General features: G+C 37.4%; 1 protein-coding gene and 1 long non-coding RNA gene across 2 annotated transcripts; one reads left to right on the forward strand and one right to left on the reverse strand.

Moving 5' to 3' along the window:
• Positions 1-2,849: 2,849 nt before the first annotated feature.
• LOC311081064 lies at positions 2,850-12,770 on the reverse strand. The gene is made up of 6 exons (XR_014605792.1): positions 12,682-12,770; positions 12,265-12,607; positions 11,891-12,148; positions 11,109-11,670; positions 10,628-10,811; positions 2,850-3,153 (listed from the first exon to the last, which is right to left on the reverse strand). It is a non-coding gene; the product is annotated as an uncharacterized lncRNA (long non-coding RNA).
• Positions 12,771-15,796: 3,026 nt separating this feature from the next.
• LOC311081763 (uncharacterized protein) lies at positions 15,797-20,370 on the forward strand. The gene is made up of 5 exons (XM_084112400.1): positions 15,797-16,113; positions 18,843-19,154; positions 19,233-19,357; positions 20,022-20,128; positions 20,215-20,370. The coding sequence occupies exons 1-5, from the start codon at positions 15,960-15,962 to the stop codon at positions 20,336-20,338; spliced, it is 822 nt and encodes a 273-aa protein (XP_083968526.1). The 5' UTR covers positions 15,797-15,959; the 3' UTR covers positions 20,339-20,370.
• Positions 20,371-23,471: the final 3,101 nt, after the last annotated feature.

Genomic DNA, 23,471 nt, shown 5'->3' on the forward strand with positions numbered 1-23,471 from the left:
TTTTCACAGTTCCTAGAACTATTGGCTAAAGTACCCGGATGTTGGCGTGTTCGCACTGCAGGAACTAGGAACGATTTTAGTTCTAGAAACTAATTTAGGTCCTACTTCAGAGTAGGAAACCAGCACTATAGGAACTACCCGTGAGGTTAGTGTATGCTGATTGACCGAACGCACGCGGAACACCAGCACCCGCCATTTTTAAAACTGCTAACGTTATAATGTAAATCATATCATAATTTTCACATATACTGGGTGCATTTAATATCTCAAACACACAAATATTGCCAATTTTTATACATGCTTTATGTATGTATTTACTTATTTATTTATTACTTGTGGCTCTTAAACTGTGGTCTGGCTCATGGGGCCCCAGCGCCCTCTACTCTTAACTTAAAACAGCACGCGAGTTAAGCCTTGTTTATACCTTCGCCTGGCTCCGCAGCGCATGCCTCCCCAAACGGATAAGGCATTTATACTTGACGTGCTCGCCATTGTACTATTCTTTGAAAGGACAGGGGGCAACTCGAGTGTAATTGTCCTCTAAACCATCAGGAATCAGCAGTGAGAAGAAGTAAGGTACACTCGTGAATGATTATTTTAGTACTTATTTTAGATTACTTTAGTAGACCAAAACCAAAAGAATTGTGTAAAGCAGTAAACCTTGAGATTATAACTTGTTACATTAGAAAAAAAAAATGGAAATGAGAACGTAACCTACAACTAAATTAACGTTATCTTACATATAGAGTTCGGGATCGTTTCGTCACGTCGCAATGCATTGTGGGAATCACGGTACGTAAGTAGACGTACTGTATAGTAGGCAGTAGGTAATTAAAATTGTAAAGTTGGTCATTTGATAATATTAGGTTTAATTTAGGTTATTTTAAGGAAAATGGTTCAGTATTGCTGTATTGTAAACTGCTGTAATCGGTCTCAAGATCGACAGGGCAAACGCCTCATAAATCATGTTAGTTTTCACCATTTTCCTACTTGGAAAAAAACACAAGGAGACTTGGTGTCTGAAATCACCAGGAGGCGTCGGATGGCTTGGGTCGCCGTTGTATGGAGGAAAACCATCACCTTCGCTAATATTTCCAAATACATGCTTGTTTGCTCACGGCACTTTCACAAAGGTAAGGTATTATTATCAAAGCTGTGGTCTTTTTGCTTTGCTTTGTAGTCAACTCCATTAGCATTGTGGCTAATCGCGATTAGCCTTTAGGCTAACGGCTAACTGATATTTTTATGACATGGTCAAAAGATTTTACTACCAGAGTTAACTAGCTAGCATTTACATTGAATGTATTCATTTAGCAGTTAACTAAAGTTATGCTGTTCAGATTAAAGCAGTAAGTACATTGCTGTGTTTTGGGAGCAAGCTGTTAAATATAAAAATACTGATGTAGCTGTAAGACAAATCAGCATATCAATTCTCGATTAGCAATGTCGCCTCGTTTATTCATCTAGATTTTGGTGGATAGACCAATATTATCAATATTATACCAGATTACAGAACTACCGGATGAAAACAGTGGATTATTGCACGTATGATAGGTGAGTAATTACTCCTGAAGTGTAACAAACCCGCATAGACAAGCTTCATAGGTCACAGAATCTGACAAGTGTGTGTGTCACCACTGATGCTTGATTAGTGTTACCTTAGTGGGAACGATTGTTTTCTCCGCGTTTACTTTGTAGATCTGTAGATCTTGCACCCATCCATTTGTGAACTGCAGGTGAGCCTCCAGTGACTTGAAGTTTTTAAATTGATCTGAGGTGTAAGCGCTCACTCCACAGACCAGGTAGGAGGAAATATCAGGGAAACTGAGGCTTGGTAAATTTTTTATATATTTTTTTATTTTTCATATTCCAAACCAGCCTTTGCGTTGCCTGTAAAATGGTCGCTGTTAACCACAATGCACCGTTCCATAACATCTACGCCCGAGCTCTATTTTCTAAACATTTTTATAAAACATGGCCATTTATTTTTATTTAAAGGGCTTACGTCTGCTATTGTAGGCTTATTTTGTTCTTGTAAACTAAACAACTAATTCAGACGCAAGAGAATTTTTGGGTGCTGGTGCTGTGAGGTGTACATGCTCGGCCAGATTAGGCTCGAAGTCGTGCATCTTCGGATACGGAGCTGCGCGCGCTGTTACAAAAATGCATTGCACACCACCAATCTGTGAATCACATGCGTTCTGAACCAGGGAGCAGAAGGCCCGTACAGATCACGGATCAACTACGATCCCTATAGGCCTACTTGACATCGCGCATCCTGAGATGTGACTATCGCGATATCGATGCTAAAACATACATCGTGTACACGTGTGTACAAGTATCCTTTCAAGTACAATTTTGCCTGTATTATTTGTCCCCTTCAAAAATTGCTCTTGAGAAATTTTGTTTATTCCCCATGGAATCTAAAATGATAATTAGTAGGCTATTATTGTAACTTCACAATTTTGCAAAAACTTGCTGTAAATTTTACAGTAACTTAATGGCAGCTGGATGTCAGTAATTTACTGTAAAATATTTACAATATTACTGTATTTTCACTTACAGTATACTGTACCATTTACTGTACTTGCATTTACAGTATCATTACCATATTGTCATTTACAGTATTAATATTGAGTATTAAAAGTATTAAAATAGTATTAAAATATTATAATTTTTTATAATTTTATAATTTTTATATTTTATAATATAATATTATAATTTTTTAATGTTGAAAAAAAATCACAAAAAATCATGAACATTTGTCTTTATAATATTCTTTTTAATCATTGAGTTTTTAGAAGTACAAATTGCAAATCTTGACTTCTAGGAGCCACTAGCTGAAGAAAAAAAAAGGGCAACATCACCAAAGTCCTTAATTAATCTCCTGGGGACCATTTGTATCAGTAGTATGGCAAAAACCTACACACACTGAAAAGCAAAACAGGCCTTAAAATGATAAAATACAGAAAAAAAAAAAAAAACCAGTTTGTGTTGTTACATTTCAGTAATTTTTCCAGTCAAAGTTAACAAGCTCTCTGATGAGAAACACTGAGGGTTTCAGGCTGATGCTTTTCTTTGGACCTTTCCAGATTTCCATCTGATCTGTGCCTTTGGTGTTTGGTGCCATCAGGGTTGATTCTCAGAATGTACCTGCAAGCACAAGGGAAAAAACAGCAACATTAATTTTCAGACCGGTGTTGTCAGAATTTGTCCTAGCTCTCAAACTTGATGTTGCATGTACTTCGATGTTAATAAAAGCACTACATCTGATTCTGAATAAAGATGAAGTCTTCACAGTTCCATCTTTGGCATTAGAACTGGGCCACAGCCTTAAAAAAATGTCCGATATTGCAGCATGTGAAGCAATGATCGCAGGAGAGGAAAATGATGTCCAAAATGTATAAAATGTTCAAGCAAATGTATAGCACAAAATGGAATGAATATGTGTCATCCTCAGCCTTGAAGATGTTTAATGAAGCGAAATGGAAGTGAAATGTGAAAAAAAAATGCACATTCATCTCAGCAATCAAACTAAACTGTACCAAGAAAAGCTCAAACTTGAGAAAAGTCAGAAGAACTGGTCAAAACTTGCCCAAATAACTCTGTGTGAAGTTATTCTATTTAATTGCAGGAGAGCAAAAGTTTCAAAAATGAGGTTGAATTCATATCTTCTCCAAAACGCATCTGTTTTTCACTCCGATGTCGCTGATGCTTTATCTGAAGTTGAAATGCTCTGTCAGCATTTCCAATGCATCGAAATTACAGTAGAGGCAAGCGAGACAGAAAGATCCAATACTCCTGACCCCAAGTATGCTTGACTCCAAGGAGCTACATGCCACTAACCTCTGTTGATCTATTTGCTGCTTTCTTGACAGAGAATTGGTCACTAATGGCTGCCACTTTTTTCAGAGCCACTTGGAAACAACCTGTCTTCCCCATCAACTGCGCATCACTTCCACCATTCGCTCACTGACTTGTGGCCATCCTACTGCATGTCTGCTGGACCCCATTCTTACTAACCCTCATCCAAGCCATAACTTTAACCATTGTGTCAGCAATCACACATGTTTCACTGGCTTCTGGAACATTTCATACCGCATTCAAACAGGCTTGGGTAACTCCCCTGCTCAAACCAGTCCTGCTGAAGTTGAGAAATATTGGCTGATTTCACTTTTCCCATTTTTATCTGAGTCTATGAAAAGAGCAGTTTTCAAACAGGTCTCTGAATTCCTCTCACAGATTGACAACCTGAATCCAAATCAGTTGCGAGAAACCTGGGTGTCATGACTGACTGACCAGTTGTCTTTCTCTGACCACGTCAATATGCCACCCAATTCAGGCCATGCCCATTGCTATCTCTGCCTAGACTAAAGCGGCTGCGAGAACACCACAGAGCCTGCGAAGGGAGACACGACCGAAACAGATTAAAGGACGAAGTAAGTGATGTTTTAAATAATTGATTTATTTAACACTTGCATCCGTGTTATTTCATGATTAAATTCAGTGTTCACGTTTTTATATATAGGCTATCGATAAATACAGGGGGTGGGGGAGGGAGAGATAGGTTAATGGCGCGTTTCCACCGAGCGGTACGGTACGGTACGGTACGGGTCGGTACCCTTTTATTTGCGTTTCCACTGCCAAAAGTTGAGAATGGTACCAAAAAGCCGAACCGTACCGTACCACTTTTTGGGTACCCTTCCGTTGGGGTACCTAGCACAGTGGTACGGTACTAAAAGGTGGAGCTAGACTCACTGCAGGACGTTGATTGGTTGACAGAGAATCGTCACTTGCGCGTGCTACGAGGGGAATGACAACATAAGAAGCGCCATTTTTTTATATACAGTTTAATATAATATACTGTTACTGTGTCACGAAATGTAATTTTAAGAGTTTTTCAGGCGAGAATGTAGTTGTTTAAAGCTCTAATCTGTGGTTTATTTATAAAGATGATTTGTTTTTCCCCGGTTGTGAGATCCATGCGATCAGCGGGCGCTCGGCGCTCATGTTTCCCGGCTGGATGAGCCTTTCCTCGGCTAAGTTAGTTCTTCTGACGTTCGCCGATGACTCCGACGGTAGTGGTTAAACATGAGATATAATTCGTCTTGTGCAGACCTAACGGGCGATCTTTGGTCTCGTGAATATATAATGCGTTCCCTGTCAATCGTTTTGACTGAGGGCTAAGTTTAGTTTCATATTATAGGCTATTTGTATTTAACTTTACTGTTGTAATGTTAGACTAGCGCAGCATTTGGACATTTGACTGAATTGTTTGCTTTATTTCTTATTGTATAGCTTCTTGTACCTTTTACTTAAACTTTTATATTGGCTATTATTGATAAAACTGAAATTTTACAAAAAGAAATATGGTTTCTTGTCATTTTCTTTTTACAAGATTATCACTGATGTTTATTGCAACATTTGTACAAATGCATATATTGCCTGTAATGTGTAATTTTTTTTATTATTTAAACGAAAAGAGGTAACGTTAGGGTTGTGTTTTAAATCGTTTTGTTATAAATAGAATAACGTATAACGTGCAGTGAATAATCAATATGCGTTGCGCATGAACCACATTTGTGTCCCTATAATGTTTAATTTATTTAAATGAAAACGAAAAGAGGCAGAGTAGTGTTTTATAACATATTTCGTTTTATTGTTGCTTAAATTTGTACATACAGAGTAACAGAGATAACCGGAGTAGCAGAGCGAGCTGAGTGACGCTTTTAAGAACGCGCTGTACCATGTGCATGTAGGAGTCGCACATGGCAAGTACAAACTTTGCGTACTTAATATTGAGAAAAGCCTAATGTCGGCGCTTGTCTTCTTGTGACAAACATGTCGAGGAGCAAGAACAAGATCTGCTGTATGTCATCCATTGTAGTTTACTATGTTCTTCTTCGCGCGAAAATTACGTCGATCGAAACACCACGCCTATCAAGTAAGGGTACTGTTGGCAGTGGAAACGCTAGCCAGATCATGGTTAACAGACCCGAACCGTACCGTACTGTACCGTACCGTACTGTACTGCTCAGTGGAAACGAGCCATAAGTCAGCTTAATTTATACAGCGCTTTTTTCAATACAGATAACAGGAAAATGATGCAACAAAGTTTGTTTTGGATGTACAGCAGCTCTAAAAGAAAATATTGCCATTGTCCACCTTAAAGGTGCAGTGTGTAATTTTTAGCGGCATCTAGTGGTGAGGTTTGCGAATTGCAAACAGCCAGTCACTCATGGCCTATCCCTCCCTTTGCAAACTCGAAGGAGAAGCTACGGTGGCCGACATAGGATAAAAGATGTCGTCGTCTGAGTCTGAATCAGCAGAGAGTAGCAAGTCAAGCAATGAGGTTTCTTTATATTATATTTTATATTAAATTATATTTACTTAATTATTCAGTAAAACCACATGTTATTGCGATTTGTTATTTTTACTTGTTCATCATTGTTTTAGTCTTTTATTCACTGACTTTACCATAGCTTGTTTCCATTCTAGTTAGTGTAAGATAAGAGCTATGGATAAGAGCATCAAAGCAGCTAGCTAAGGGGAAATAGCTAACGTTACGATCAGGGTTTCCGTTGTCCGGTAACCCATACACAAAAGAAATATATTTGAAATATATTTTCAGTATATATTTTGGAATATATGCAAATATTTGAAATTGGCCCAATAAATATTTTTCACACTTAGCATCATATATTTTTGTTATATTTCAGAATATATTTCAATGTATTTTTTTCTGTATGGGTCCCCAAAAGTGTCAAAATATATGTGGCATATATTCCAAATACATTGAAATATATTCTGAAATATAACAAAAATATATGATGTTAAGTGTGAAATATATTTATTGGGCCAATTTCAAATATTCGCATATATTCCAAAATATATACTGAAAATATATTTCAAATATATTTCTTTTGTGTCTGGGAATTACCGGACATTGGCCGAAAAAAAAATGAAATGTCCGACAAAATTTAATCTCTCCGGTCAAATTGTCCGATTAATAATCCCGCCCTCCTAACACAATCTGAATTTGAGAATAAGCCTAAAATGTATAAAGCAAAAATACACAGACCTTTGGCTATGATATAAAGGAACAGGCTCTACCGTTTGAAAGTTATTAAACATTATTACATGGCTTGGTTGAATTCCAATGTGGAATGCGGTCTGTTATTTCTTGATATCAGACCGCTGCAAAGCACTAGCGGCGCCAGGATTTTGATTGTAGGTGGGCCTCCAGAAAACTGGATGGGCCAGTTAAAATAAGCCAAAAAAAAATAAAAAAAAATAAATAAAAACGGGTTCCCCTTTATCTCCGTTTCAGTGCTTTTCTGAGCACTGAGGACAGCGACTCAGTAGCCTATAGCCTACCTGAATTTAATGCGTATATTAGCATAGGTTAAAAAAAAAAAATTTAAACAGAATTTTTTTGTTGCTTTTTTAATACAATTACAATTTCATTTAATTTATTGTTTAATAAAATTATAGGCCTATTATTTTTTGTTTATTAACAGCAACAACAGCTGTAAATATGAAGTTGACGATTGCCATCTCCGTAGTGAACGCGCCTATAGAGAGAAATGCACATAATGGATTACAGAAGTAGGCTACTCTCTGATTATGTAATCATTACATAATCAGAGAGTAGCCTATTTCTTTTCGTTTTAAATTGTTAAAAAGACATTTCAAGCTTTCTTAAGATATATTTCATGTCTGTGAGGGTGAGGCCTACGCTGAGTTTCGTTAAATTAGGATGAGATGCGCTCCCGTTCACGAGCAATGCAAGTGACCGCGCGGGCGCCTGCATGATTAGGCCTATCGTCTGCTATATTTTCTTATTTATTAAATACAGGCAATTGGTTGATAAAAAAATTATTAAAATTAAGATACAATTTATACAAAACGAAATTAAATTCAAAAAAGTCTTTCTACAAAACAAAACTTAATTAAGTGGTCAAAATCATGTCTGACCCGCTCCATGTCTCTCGATATTGCGCATCCTATCTTACTCCTGCGGTTTACTTTTCATAATCAACATAAATTAAAAAATAACATTATAATATTTTAACAAATATTAAACTAAATGAGCTTATTTAATGGCTACAACACGTAGTAGACCTAGACTCTCTATTTGTACAAACTGCTGCACATTCATTTTATTCTGAATTTTGCACACATAAGTTGAAAGGCATTTGTTTGTGCATGCATAGCAAAACATATCTGCAACATTTATCAAGTTCACTGATAATTATGCGCGCATTTTTTAATTATTATGTTAAGGAATAATTAAACAAGAATGAAGCATAGGCTATAAACTGCGTTGTTTCGTTTAGAATGGAATGGATCGCAAATAGATCCAAATGAAGAAACGTACAAAACCATAGTAGAAAATGGGTCTCCAGTGTTTCTCCAGAGAGGGGTTTCTCGCTGCAGAATCGGATCAAGACGGAGCAGCGAAGTCGCCTTGCGGAGAACAATTACGCGGCTTATGCGCATTGCAAGTTGTGGAGAGACACTGGGAAGTTCGCTTGAGTAAAAACAATAGGCTTCAGATATTTTATGTGGGGAAGGGGGGTTGGTTTGTTAAACTATGAATGTGAAACCATATAGTAAAAACAATTGGCATTGATTGACGCCAATCGGACGTTCATGTTTTTTTCCGTCTATTTTAAAGTTAGGCTAATAAATGTTGCATTCGGCCTGATTATGTCATTTTTTAAGTTACATAGCCTGCCTCCAGTTTTCCTCAACTTGACTAATTAAGAGGCGATATTTGACCGGCATATCATCAAAATGTCCGGAAAACGAAACCTCTGCCGGTCTTTGACCGGCACCATTTTTTTCTAGCGGAAACTCTGGTTACGATGTCCGAGGCGTCGTTCAGACAGCATGTTTTTCTCCACATTTGCAGAGTCAGGGACAACCTGAGTATGTACCGGAGGTAACTAGGAGAGGGAAAGGGAGAGGGAGAGGAAGATGGCGGAGAGGCAGAGGTGTTGGAGGTGCAGTCAGGGAAAGGAGAGGCAGAAGACCTACCCAGAGTGATGGCTCAATAGAGGACGAAGAAAGAGTGGAAGCCCTCCAAAGGAACCAGAGAGCTGTTACCGAGGTTTGTATTTCTAAAGTTATTTTAACGTTATTATATTCAGACCTGTTTGCACTTTATGACAAACCCCAGCACACAGTGATAACGTTATTTACATAGCAGCTCTGTGCACATGTACCCCTGGTACTGTAACGTTAGTTAGTAGTTAAATGTTTTCATAGTGTAACCTGTCATTTACTGGGCAACAATGATTATATGAAGCCATATTATACAAGTTGAGCAAACACTGGCCAGCCTGCAAACCCTAATATGCAGTACCATATTGCCAACATAATGTCAAGCAACTTATAAATCCTTATTTTATCAGAATCAGAAATTCTTTATTGATACTCGAGGGGCAATTCTTGGTCACATTTGCTAAGCTTGCATGTCAAGATACTAAGGAAAAGAAATAACTATATAAAGTAGGTAAGTAGGAAATATAATTAAATATAATAATGTAATAATGAGTACTGGTATAGTTCGTTTTGAGTGGAATACAATCTTAAAAACAACATTATTTAGACACTAGCCAGAGTATTGAAGCAGAGAATATTGCATATTGAGTATTTTTCCCTGTGTCCTCTTTCTTCAGAGACTTCTTCAGGAGATGACCCTCGAAGAACACAGAGAGCTCTCCACCCTTCTGCTGGAGAGGCAGCCAGGTCTGGTCTTTGAAGCCTTGATGATGCATCAGCGCAGACATGGTGCCCCACCTTCTGCCGGAGTGCCAGGAGTACCTTGGTGTACTTGTGGTAATTGTAGGGAAATGCCTACGGACCAGGAGAGGAAATGCTGTGGCCAGGATTAAGTGAACTGTGTGAGCCTACAGCCCCACTTCTCCCAGTACTGCCTTAAAGAAGGCTTTATTCGCATTCACAGGCAGTACCGGGAGGACATTACGGCATTAGGCAACATCAGGGAGCCTGGGGATGACAACAGAGAGTACCGCTATGGCGCCTATAGACACTTCATCTATTGGCAACATGGAGCTTTAGGCCAGGGAAACCGACTTGTCATCCCCAGTTGTTGTGTTTGGAGGATCAGAGACAAGTTCACTGATCCTCAAGGACACTACACTGGTTTTATTCCTGGACTGTGAATTTCCTTTCAGGCCCTCTGGCATGGTCATTCAGTTTAACACAAGTACTCACAAATCTGACTCGGCATCACATGGCCTCAAACAAATGTACATAGTTAACATTTGATTTATTATTAGAATTCTATATATATTTATTCATATTTCTCCCCTCTTTATTTAAATTTGATGTATGTTTTATAGTTATATATTGTGTTATAGTTGTTCAACTGCAGTTCTATGGTATTGAAAAAATAAAAGTTAAGAAATAGAAGCACATGGTGTTTTTATTTTCATTATATACATTTGAACGTGTTTAGAAAAGTATGACAATTTCAAACTTTGCTAAAACATTTCCAATACCAATTTTAATTATTTATATTTACATAATAGGGGACAGCTGTAGCCTTACTTATCATTACTGTTCAAAAATGTAAACTTTAATTTAGGCTACCTACTGTAAATAATATGCGCTGGTCACAGTGTACTTAGCAGAATAAGATGAAACTAGTTGAAAGCCATGACTTTGTCAGTGAACTGAAGTTCTTTCCCTCGTGATCCTGCCTGACAAGTACCAGGACACATGCAAGGTGATCTCCTTTGGGGATCCTTCCACATCGGATGCTGGTTGGAATAATGGTCCTGTTGAAGACAGTGCCATCAAACAAAGTAAACAAAATCTGTTGTCTTTTTTAGTGCAATGGAAACTTCCATACGGTCATCTATCAACTGCACATAGTTAAATAACCCTGATGTACAGAATAGTAACTTTATGGTTAATAAATGTTTAACAACATGAGCCAGCTATTACACTTACTGCTGCTATGTTTTTGGCAATGTTCTTCGCACCATGCCACATGTCCAGACTGTGATGAATTCCAATTATTTACATTGCTGTTATACACATGCATTCATACAATATATCACTTGAATACTTACTCATAAGGGCACTAATCTGGGCATGAGCATCTGTGCAGATCTCCACTAGCTTTATGTCCGATGTAAACTTGTCCACAGTCTGGATGAAACCCTCCTTCTCCATGACGACAGAGTTCCGTGATGTTTGCCGCTTGTCTATGGTGGCAACATAAATGATCTCCTTGCTCTCATTCTGCCAGAGTCATTTCTGCCATCCGCTGAATTTTTTTTAACTATATTTCAACGGAAAAACAGTAATTACTTGCTTCCATACTGTCATTGCTTAGTGTATTCAATAGCTATTGTCATGATAGAAACAAGACTGGAAGCAAACACAGGTTTCTTAATATTTAATAAACTCAGAACAACACAAACACAGTCTCAGATACACTGGTGGGCGGCGACTCAGGCTCGTGCAGGGACTAGATGGTCTGTGGTGCGCTGGTGCAGTAAGGTGAAGAATCCAAATCCCGGTGCTGGAGTGCGGTGAAACCGAATGACGAAAAACACGAACAGCAGGAAGACACGGCGAGGCAAACACTGACGCGGCAACTCCACGGGACCTCAAACAAACAATCCGACACTGGAACAGAGAATGGTGTGAGTATATGAAGGGAACGGGAATGAATTGCAGCTGTGAACAGTGATGGTGATGATAATGATTATCAGCTGGAGCGCTGACAGACACGTGAGCGGGACAACGCCCACTCACACATAAACAAACACAGACACGAGACGAAAAGGAAACAATGCATTCAACAACCGTGACAGCTATGTTACATAATACAGTATCAACGACACACCTAGGACAACAACATCTTTCCCTTGAAGCCGACAAAGAGCCTCTGTCCTTCTCTCTTCCCAGAAGTCCTTTATTGTATTGACGCAGTAAGTGTCCTGAATGGAGAAGGTGTTCCTGTTCACCATCCCCATGTTCATGATTTTGAACAAGAGGGCAACTTTTGCGTAGTTGTTGCCAGACAACAAAATGTTGGTGGACAAGAGAAAATCTTCAGCTTGCATCCTAAACTTCATCACAAGCTGTGTTCATTAGGACAGATCTAAAAGTCACACAGAAGAAACATTTGCTTTTGTCATGTACAGCACTGGCTTTTGGTATAACCTTTCATTTTATACTAATTTTAAGTTGTGATATTCTGTGATTGTCTGGACTTACCCATTCGATGGTAGCTGCTGTGCCCTTGGTGGTGATGTTGATCTCAAAGGGTGCAATAGAGTTGCACAGCGCACCAGTCCTCAGAAGGCCAGTGCATTTATCCACAGGCAGGATCAGAAATAGCCAGTTGTCTTAAGCAGTTCTCGTACACTATGGAGGCTCTGACATCTATGATGTCATCTTCACAAAGGAAATTCTGTGTTTCTGGGAAAACAGGGTCATGATCACAGGGAGAAGGCTCATCAGGAGGGTCTTCATGTGCAGGCAGATCATTGGAGTCTCGTCGATTCCAATAACAGGAAGTCCATCGATAGAGTGTGCTTTCTTCAGTGCTCCACCCATTCTGTTGAGGCACAAAAATCTGTAGTAAACAGACACCACAAAACAATTGCAAATTGAGAATGACAAATAACACACCGTATAGAAATCGGTGGAAGATCGCTGAAACCATTCTGTCCATCATCTCTTTCAAGGGAGTAAGGGGGGAAGCTTCATCTGCCCAATCAATTCTGTATATAATGACAACTTTCAGTTAAAAACAAGTTCCCAAGTAATTTCACTGAAAAATAATACATGTAATTAGGTCATTGAAAACAATTTCCTCCAAGTCCTCCTCAACAATGCTCATGTCATGTAAGCTGCAAAAAACATATTACAAATATTTATTATGAAAATTTGGAGAAAAGCAATACAGGGCTAAAACTTGTGATGTGTACATGTTACCTTTGTTCAAGGCCCTGGATTTCAGTGGCTTCTGGAATGACATCAAGATGCTCATCCCACATATGCTCATTCAACAGTAGATACAGACCAAATATAAAATAAAATTACACACTAATCATAAAGTTCATGTTTATAATCAAAGATATTATGACAAAATTATACTGGCATAATGGTTCAATGATCTACAGCCAAATAGAGCGAGCTTTGGTGATAACCAAGTAAATATTAAATTACTAGAATAGTAATTTCTCACCAGAAATGACATCAAAAGTGGAAAACATTTGTCAGAAACGTACAGTTACACATAAATTGACCATCAACTGCAATTTTCAGAAGCCGCCTTTATTTTTTACCTCAACTATAACAGAATCACAGGATTGTGGGATATCGTAGGCAGCGAAGGATACTGTACTGTAATTTGGCTGATTATCCATGTAATTGCACCTTTGTATGGATTTGTGAGACGGATTTAGAGGTTTAATAAAGCTGGCAAAGCATCACATCTGTACATCCAAAGCAATGCAGATTTGTTGTACTGTGCAAAACAATAAGATACTTTTTTATTATTATTTTAATGAGTATTTGATGCTCATTCAAACAAAAAGGAGGTATTAAAACAATTGAAAAATCTAATTTTACACTCATTTGTCAAATTACTTTATTCAGTGTCTCCACCTGAAAACTACTGTTTCTTGTCGTTAATAATGTTTTTAATTTAGTTATGCTGGTAGTTTTAGCTGTGGTATCGAAATTGAAAAAAAAAAAAAGAATTGTGATTCTCTCACTGGTAACTAGAAATTTTGCTGTTATAACTGATAAAAAATATTTATGGCCAGTAAATTTTATTAAGTGATGTGGCAAAAAGTTGGTTTTAGGCCCTGGTTGTTTCTATGTCATCAGGTGGGCTGTTTGTCTATGTAATTTAATAGAATATGTGAGAGGAGCATTTCTAATATAAGTTGATACATTAATATGGTCTTTAAGAGTGAGTCATCAAATATCTTTATAAGCAAGTCATTGGCTGCGTTTGAAATCTCCCCCTAAACCCCAATTCACTATTCCCTACTTTACTCCACTAATATAGTCCACTTGAAACAATGAATGATAATGAGTGAATTAATTTGGATGGCTGTGGATGTCATCTTCTGCCGAGACGTGGGGAATTAATTCAACACGAATCTCATGGGTTTCTCTGGCTCTAGAAGTTGATTGTATGTTGGTTGTTCATCGGTTGCTATTGTGGTGCATTTTGTAATTAAATGAGTGCACTTCATAATGTCCACTATATAAGTCAATCGATTTGCTCAAAAACACAGATTCTTTCAGGAATGAAACATCACTGTGTTGATCTGAGAAGCCGAACGGCTCTTTCTGCTTTGGCTTCATTTGGAACTACTTTTGTTGGTGGAGAAAAAATAGACAAAGTAACTGTCAATATTGTGTCTAAAATGTAAGTTCCTCAATTTTAACTTCTTGTTTATTCAGCTGTTGTTTAAACAAGAATGCCTGCATCTAATGTTGTCCTTGATCATTAGCAATAGAGCACAAGTTGGATCGGTTATAGTTTAAAGGCTGTAATTTACTACTTATATTGCAATGATCTGTCCTGTGTAAAGTAAAGTATCTGTCCTGTGCTGTGGAACAGAGACACACTGAAACATCATGTCTGACGTGTTCAGGAAGTGGCTTCAGGAAGCTGCAGATCAGTTAAAGTGTGCTTTGCTTCTGCTGCATGTTATTCTCAATATCAAGCAAATGAGACTCACTTTGCCATTCAAGATGGTGATGCCCTATAGAGGAATGTTTATGAGCATCTTCCAAATTATTGATTTGACCGATTCTATGCACAAAATTTGATATTCTAAATAAATGATTGCATTACATTTACACTCACATGAACAATATAGTGGTAATGTAATGTGGTTACTATAATTATACGGTTTAAAATTGAAAAATCTGTATTGCTAAATACTTTATAGTCATTTTTATTGATTTACTTCACGGATGGTTCTAAACGTATAAGGCCTGGAAGACACTAGGTGGTTTTCAAATCTTAACTGATTTAAAAGGGGACATATCATGAAAATCTGACTTTTTCCGTGTTTAAATGACATAATCAGGTCCCCGGTGCATCTACCAACCCAGAAAACATGAAAAGTGACAACCCAGTAACTTTTATTCTGTGATTATTTTAATTCCTTTTGTAAAGCACTTTGAATTGCCATAGTGTTTGAAATTTGCTATATAAATAAACTTGCCTTGCATTATATTTTATGTAATGTAGCAGTATTTATAAATAATTGATCAATGCACATCAAATTTAAAAGTCAAAGTCATCAACTTCCCTCTTGCAATGACATCTCTTCTCTGATGAAGTGTTTACTGGTGCGACCTCCCAGCAAGCAATAGCCGTCATTTCACCGTCTCGGCTAACCATAGACCCGATAGTCCGGCTATGAGTGACACGCTTCTAGACAAAATAACCATGAATTTGGTTACATGTCGTTTTTACCAAAATAACTTGTGAGATGTATGATATTCCATCATGTAAGCAAAGTCAACAGTGATTACAAGGTGATTGGTTTAATTTCTTTGACATGTTATCTAATTGATGACTAGTCTATTCTTTGGCTATGTTTAGACGTCTGTTAAATTTTCACTGACAGCCCAAATTTTGCCTTGTTTTAGCCTAGACGTCAGGGCTGTGTTTGGACGGCTATTAGATGTCTTTTAAACACAAAATTGCTTGCTGGGCTGTCACTCACATGGCTGAGTTTCACATATACATACGAAAAGGGAAGAAAAGACTATCACAACTTCTGCTTCATGTCAACTTTAAGGGTCTGATGGCACTTTTTTTTTTCTTCACACATTGACCTCAAGCTTGTTTGCCACTAGCTTTAAAAAGAAGACGAGTGCTGATTAGATCTAAAAAAACAAGGAACAATATCATTTAATGTTAAAGAGAAGAAATGTCTGATAGTATTTATGATGATGTGATCGGGACAGAGTCTGAGGGAAGGCAGACAGAGAGACTGGAGATGACAGTGGAAATCTATGAGAGTGCAGTGAGAGATCATGACTTCAGGACAGAGACAAACACACACCAACCACTTCAGTGTTCAGGTAATCACATTACTTTGATAGAAACATCACAGTCTGCACATATTCAGTCATCTAATGTCATAACTGTGGTATTCAGGAAGTGATTGTGTGAAGATCAGAAGCTCAATAGCAGCTACAGTGTGTTTGGTTCTACTTTTTGTTCTTCTGATGCTATTATTGGATTTAATTTCTAACCGTTTGTATTTAAAAACAGAGCAACATGTTTACTCAGCTTGTGTGTTTTAGTTAGTATGGTCATAAATCTGATATCTGAAATAATTTTATGAACTGAACTGTGTACACTGATAACATTGAACACAACTGAAGCACAGCGTCAGTCTATTGTTTGCCCTTTATTGATGAAGTGAACCTCAGGTGAGGTCAGGTGTATTTGAGTGTCAGAAAAACTGCACAGATACAGCCAGCATTAGTTTAGTGTTATCATGATGGTTTTAGGGAAGACCTGATGCCTTCATAATTATGTTCATGAGAATGCTGCTCTATCTTTGTGTTGGTGGAGAAACTGAGAAAACACAGATCATAAAAATTGATCTTAGCCTTGACTTTAGTGCTGTTAGTCACAATCCTCACAGTGTAAATTATTTGGCCGTACATTTACAGTAAATTACTGGCTACTAGTTGAATTGGTTTCGCAGGAAGTTACTGTATCATTTGTATCGATTTTCATCGCATTTGTGTAATATAGCAGTGTGATCCTGTAGAATCATTGTAGTGTGCTCCTGTAGAATTACTGTATTTAACTGTGAAGATACAGTTAATGCCATCGGATTACTGTAATTTAGCAGTATTCTTCTGTAGAATTACTGTTTTTAACTGTGAAGTAACAGTTAATGCCAACTCACAAAGCAGTGCGTGCTTACCGTTTTTAATATCAAACACTTACTTTATTCCACTCCGCTCATGTTAATATTGAAATATTCGCCAAGGAACACTCAGGTAAGCTGATGTAACATTAGAACAACCTTCTATCTTTACCGTTTTTACTTCTTTGCTCGCTGTTTTGCTATTATTCTCGTGATGAACAGCCAATTAGAGTTCTCTCTCTCACCGACGGCCCGACGCCGATTCAACATGCCAAATCGGCCGAAAAAAGCAGAGAAGGACCAATTTCAGCTGACGGTGCGGAACACACTGAGAAAACTTAGTTGAGCTAAGCTCGAGTTCACCCAGATACACTTAACCTTATTAGCTTAAAGATTATATGGGCAAACGAACTTGTGAACTGTCATAATGCCTACATTAAAGGTACAGTCTGTAAGGATGACAGCAAGTTGTCGAAATAGGTACTGCAGTCCAAATTCAAAATATTGGAGATGTAAACTTGCAAACTGTAACTTGATGAGTTGATTTATCTGCGTTTTATTATGCTCTCATTCATTGAGATTTTTAGATAGGGATTTTTAGGTCGGGTAGAATCTACAATCTCTGACCCAGTTTGTTTGTTCGTTTCCAATACTCTGTGTTTCCTGCCAACTGGCATCCCAGGGTGTCGAAATACTATTAAGGTGAACCGGCAGTGGGCGAGATCACACAGACCAGAACAAAAAATAGACATTCCAACACGGAATGGGTTAAAAAATAAGTAAAATAACTGGCTGTAGAAGTGTTTTTCAGAGAAACGAGTACAGTATGTGAACTCAGCATGCTTCCTAAATATCTGCAAACATATTGTGGTATTGTTATGCTTTAGTAGAGTGAACAATTACATACAGCACATTTAAGGCCACAGCTTACCTTACAACTTTATTTCCCAGTGGTCACCACAGAAAAATGCTAACGTTGTTAGTACTAAGAAAAGCTATAGTTAACACATAATGACCAATGTTTTCAAAAATGAGGCTCCAAAGAAATTTCCGACAGTGTTTCTAATGTCTCACAGTTTGCTTTAACACTAAAACCAACATCTTTAAATTTGCATGATCAAACCTACGTGAATACGTTAACTGCTAACAACATAACCTACAACTAACGCTATTTGGTTAATACTTTTGAATTACATGCACTATCATATTGTTTAATTGAGCAAATTTTGCCATTTTAACACTTACCGCTGAATCCATCAGATGAGACCATAGAGGAGACAAGAGAGCTCAATGACACAGTGTTCGCAAAAGACTGAATTTACAGGGAACATAGGGCTGTGGGAACATAGGGTTGTGGGAACATAGGGCCTAATTTTCAAAATTTTCAGTAAAAAAAAATTCTTAGAAATGTGGGAACATAGGGCTGACCCTGTGGTACACAAATGAAAATGTTTTGAAGATTTCTTGAGATTAAAAAAAAAAAAGCTTTTAAAAGTATCATCAAATATGACCATATGACCTGGGGGTTTATTCCAAGTCTTCTGTAGTCATATGATATGTTTGTGTGAAGAACAATCTGAAATTCAAGTTGTTGTTTATTGATCAACTTCTCCAGTGAGCTGTTAAACGATGCAACTGAATAAGAGTCACCCTGAAAATGTGTTAACTTGAACCCGGCTACTACATCTAACCACACTACCACAATTGTGCCATTTAGCAAGAGCTTTTTACGCAAATTTATTGGTATTATTATCATTTCCATGACCAAGTGAACAAAAATGTCTCAGCCTGTTTATGGCAATATAAACACTGATGGAACACAAGATCTGGACAGAGGCACCCAGAGAAACCATACAGGTACAAATACAACACACCATTAGGAAATTAATAAAACCTTTATCATTATTTTCTTTACTTTATTTTCAGGAAGTGATTGTGTGAAGACCAGAAGCTCCAGAGCAGCTCCAGTGTGTTTGGTGCTTCTGTGTGTTCTTCTGCTGACTGCAGTCATAGTGCTGTGTGTCCACATCCATACCAAGAGCACAAACTACACAGAAGAGAGACAACAGTTACTAAACATGATTACCAACCTCACAGAGGAGAGAGACCAGCTACTAAACAAGGACATAACCTTGACAAATGAAAGTGATGGAGTAACCAAGAACAATTACCAGACTAATGAAAGAGACCAGTTCAATCAGGAGAGAAATGAACTGTGGAAGATGCTCAATGAAATGGGTAATGTTAAACTATAGTGTTTCCATAATTCAGTACCAGTGGTAAAAGTGCTAGTGGATGATCTGGTTCTGTTTACAGATGGATGTATTTATCAATCCAGTTTTTACTATATGTCTTCTGAGGAGAAGAGCTGGTCTGAGAGCAGAAGATACTGTACAGAGAGAGGAGCTGATCTGATCATCGTAAACAACAGAGAGAAAGAAGTGAGTGAAACATAGATTGACCACCGAAGGTTGTGCTGCACTCTTACAGTATGACCACTCAGAAACACAGACGTTAAAGAGTTAATTCACTCAAAAACTCTGTCATCAATTCCTCAACCTCCTCTTTTCAAACCCAAAAGACTTTGTTCTTTCTCAGAAAACAAATGAAAGATATTTTTAATGGAATCTGAATGTTTTCTGTCTCTCCATTGAAAGTGTATTCACCCAAAACTCTGACGGTTCAAAATGCTCATCGAACATACGTAGAGATCAACCGTTCTTGCTTGATGCATGAGAACAATGTTGCTCTATGTTTGTTCGCTGATGAAAGTTTATATGTGAATGAAAGCCTACATTAAATCTGTTCATCATATAAGGTGATCGTATCTCTTCAGAACACTTGGATTAAACGGCTCAATTTATATGGATTTCTTTTACAAAGTCTTTGTGAACTTTTTTAAGCATCAAAGTTTTGGGTGAATAGACTGTTAATGGAAGGACAGAAATCTCTCAGATTTCATTAAAAATATCTTTATTTGTGTACCGAAGATGAATGAAAGTTTTATGGAGCTGGAACAACATGAGTGTGAGGAACTGATGATAGCATTGTTCATATTTCGGTGAACTAACCCTTTAAATGTAGTTTCCTTGTTGGTTCTACTAGGAGCTTGTTAAGAAGATGTCTGGAAGCACTGGAGTCTGGATGGGTCTGACTGACGGTGATGTGGAGGGCAGATGGACATGGGTTGATGGCAGCACACTGACCTCTGGGTGAGAAATCACTGAACTGATTATTCTCTAATAAATGATCATATCTCACAGTCTGAAGAACATCTAATGCTGATCTGTTGATGCAGGTCCTGGATGTTGACAGAACCAAATGGATATGAAAAAGAGAACTGTGCTGTGTTATTTCCATCAGGGTGGTATGATTATCCATGTGAAAATGCTTTTAAATGTATCTGTGTGAAAAATATTTAAAAAAAGAGTAATTAAATATATTTTAATCACAGCCGTAACAACATGTGAACTGTGTTGTACTTGTAACTGAGTCAAGTTTCTCAATATTTCCCCATAGTTGTAAATAATGACAGTCACTACTTTATAGTGACAGTGTGTAAAGTTCTCAATATATATATATAAAATATATAATATATATTTTATATATATAAAACATGATGACATCTTATCACAATAAATACATTATTTATTAACGTATTTAATAAATGAGTCCAAACACAGAGTTCAGTCAAATATAACCAACAGTAGCTTGAACCCAGACCACAAAACGATTAGCTTTGATGGAAGACTGAAGATTAAACCTTTAGATGACACACAGCTCATATGCTGAAGATTGACCAGATCAGAACAGTGATGGACTAGTTAAAGGGGTCATGACAAATCAAATCAGCCCTGATCTTTTGACTTAAAAGAGGTCTTTGTACCATTAAAGGGGTCATATAATGCCATTTTTGTACAAGCTAATATGATTCTTTAGGGTCTAAATTAAAAGTTTGTAATATACTTTAATTAAAAATTCTCATTAAGAAAACACTCATTTTACCTGGTCAAAAACAGCTCTGTTTTCAGCACGCCATTTAAGTGCATGTGTCTTTAAATGATAATGAGCTTTGCTCACCCCGCCCCTCTGCTCTGTGCGTACACCGTTTGTAACACAATAACCATAACGCGTTGTTCATTATAAACGTGGGATTATGAATTATATTGAGAACGTCGTATATAGAAAACATGCCGTAATGTACCCTGAGTGTAAACAGCCGCATTCATCGTGAAGCGTGCAGCAAGTGTTAATAAAACGTTACACTCACTTCTTCTTCTTCTGGAGGTGCAGCAGGAACGCGAATAGTTGGTACCGATCCTTTTGTCAGGAGCAGCTTCTTAGCAAAACCAGCTTTATACTGACCTCGTTTGTAAAGCAGTCTGGTGTGTGAAATGATTCGCGCAAACATGAAAGAACTGACGTTGATCGTGGGGAATATTCGGTTCGGATTTAGGAACATCAAAATGACTGCTGTGTTCGTTATTGCACCCAAGAACAGAACACCACAATCGCTTAGATGACATTCTGCTCATAGACAGTGCTCCAGCGCATCAACAATGACCGTTGATTGACTCTTGCCGTGGAAAACATATAAGAAGATTAAAAAAAAACCCACTGGATGGATTTTTATAATTTTATGATGGTTGTGTACAGGCACATTTCAGTACAATCAACTTGTAAAAGTGCATGTACCATTATATGACCCCTTTAACACATAGCTTAGCTTAAATGTCCTCCTCATTATGTCTGAACTCTTTACGTTCAGTTTACAACGGCTTTTTTTACGTGGATACTCGCAAAGACGGGCATTTTGACACATAAGTATGTATTTGACAGTCCAATCCCAATACAAATAATTCAGTTCAGTATGAGAAGCGGCTTATATGCATTTCGTGTGAGATCACAGCTATTAAGTACAACAGTAAAAGGCTTTACATAGCGTTAAATAGTGTGCTGAAGGGACACAGGCTCATTGAATGCCATTGTGTATATGAACACTGCAAAATATACTTTTCTTACTTAGTATCTCTGTTTTGTTTCCAGTCCAAATATCTAAAAATTCTTAAATCAAGAAGCATTTACTAGATGAGTAGAAGGGCATAGGAAATGATATCTAGTTTTCTAATGAAAAATAAATAAAAAATTGAGTTTAAACAAGCACAATTATCTGCCAAATGGGGTAAGAAAAAAAAGTTAATTCAAATGGAAATCAAGAAAAATAATCTTAATTCAAATAGAAAACAAGGTTTTTTCTTACTCCATTTGCAGATAATTTTGCTTGTTTTAAGCCAAAACTCAATTTAGCTTTTTATTTATCAAAAAATAAGATAGAATTTATGTCATTTTACTTCTCAAGTAAATGCTTCTTGATCTAAGAATTTTTAGATATTTGAACTGGAAACGACAAAAATACTAAGTAAAAAAAGTATTTTTTGCAGTAGATCAGGGCTGTGCGTTAACTTTTTTACACATAGCACTGCTGCTACAGAGGTTGAAAGTTTTGAAGCGCAGCCCACAACTGTAGCACAAGTAGAAAACATCTCTGTTTTACCATCTCTGAAAACCAGAAGTGTTGCCGTTCGTCTCTTAAACAGGCATAATGTTCCATACAGGGCACAAATAATACAAACCTTAACAATAAATGTTTTCAGTCAAACATTTTATTTGCCAAAAATGGCAACCTCAGTCAATTTTGTTTGTACAGCCAAATATCTCTAATCAGTATCTAATGTCAATCCACTTTGGTTGGGCACTTGAAAATACCACTTGATTTTCCTATAAATCATTAGAAAGGTCTAAAGTTGTATTATAACATATTTTCAAGAGGTCATATGACGGTTCTAAAAAGAACATTATTTTGTGTATTTGGTTTAATGCAATGTGTTTACGCGGTTTTAGGTTCAAAAAAGTAATTATTCTACACATACTGTAGTTTATTGTTGCTCCTCGAGCCCCACATTTCTGAAACACGTCGTTTTTTACAAAGCTCACTGTTCTGACAAGCGCGGTGTGCTCTGATTGGCCAGCGATCCAGTGCGTTGTGATTGGCCCAAATACTTTAAGCATGTGACGGAAATGTCACGGCCCTTACCATATTTGGAACATCAGCTCCAAAATCAATAATGACAGGTGATACACTATGTAAAGATAAAACCATGTCTACTCTATACGGCTCAAAACACGCATCAGTAGCAAATTCTTGAAATTTGAAAATATGAAAAGATACTTACAGGCCGTGTCTTGAGTCAGAAGCACCAGACCGTACTTGCAAAGATGGAATTGTCCCACTTTTTAGAATCAGCCTTTGTGCACAGCCGGCCTTGTACTCTCCCAGGTTCTGGACACAGTCCTATGAAAAATGCGCAGCACACAGTCGAATATTTATGTTATCAAACCTGGAAAAACTCACTCTTTGAATACTTCATCATAAACTACAAAATCAATAAATAGCATGGCAAATATTGCCTAATGGTTGATCACAAGTTTATTTTTTATTTTATTTTTATTTTTTGGCCCTCTCCCACTAAGTGAAGAACGAAATGTAGCGATGAA

This window comes from Abramis brama (genome assembly GCF_963993115.1).
Source record: "Abramis brama genome assembly, chromosome: 4".
NCBI lineage: Eukaryota > Metazoa > Chordata > Actinopteri > Cypriniformes > Leuciscidae > Abramis > Abramis brama.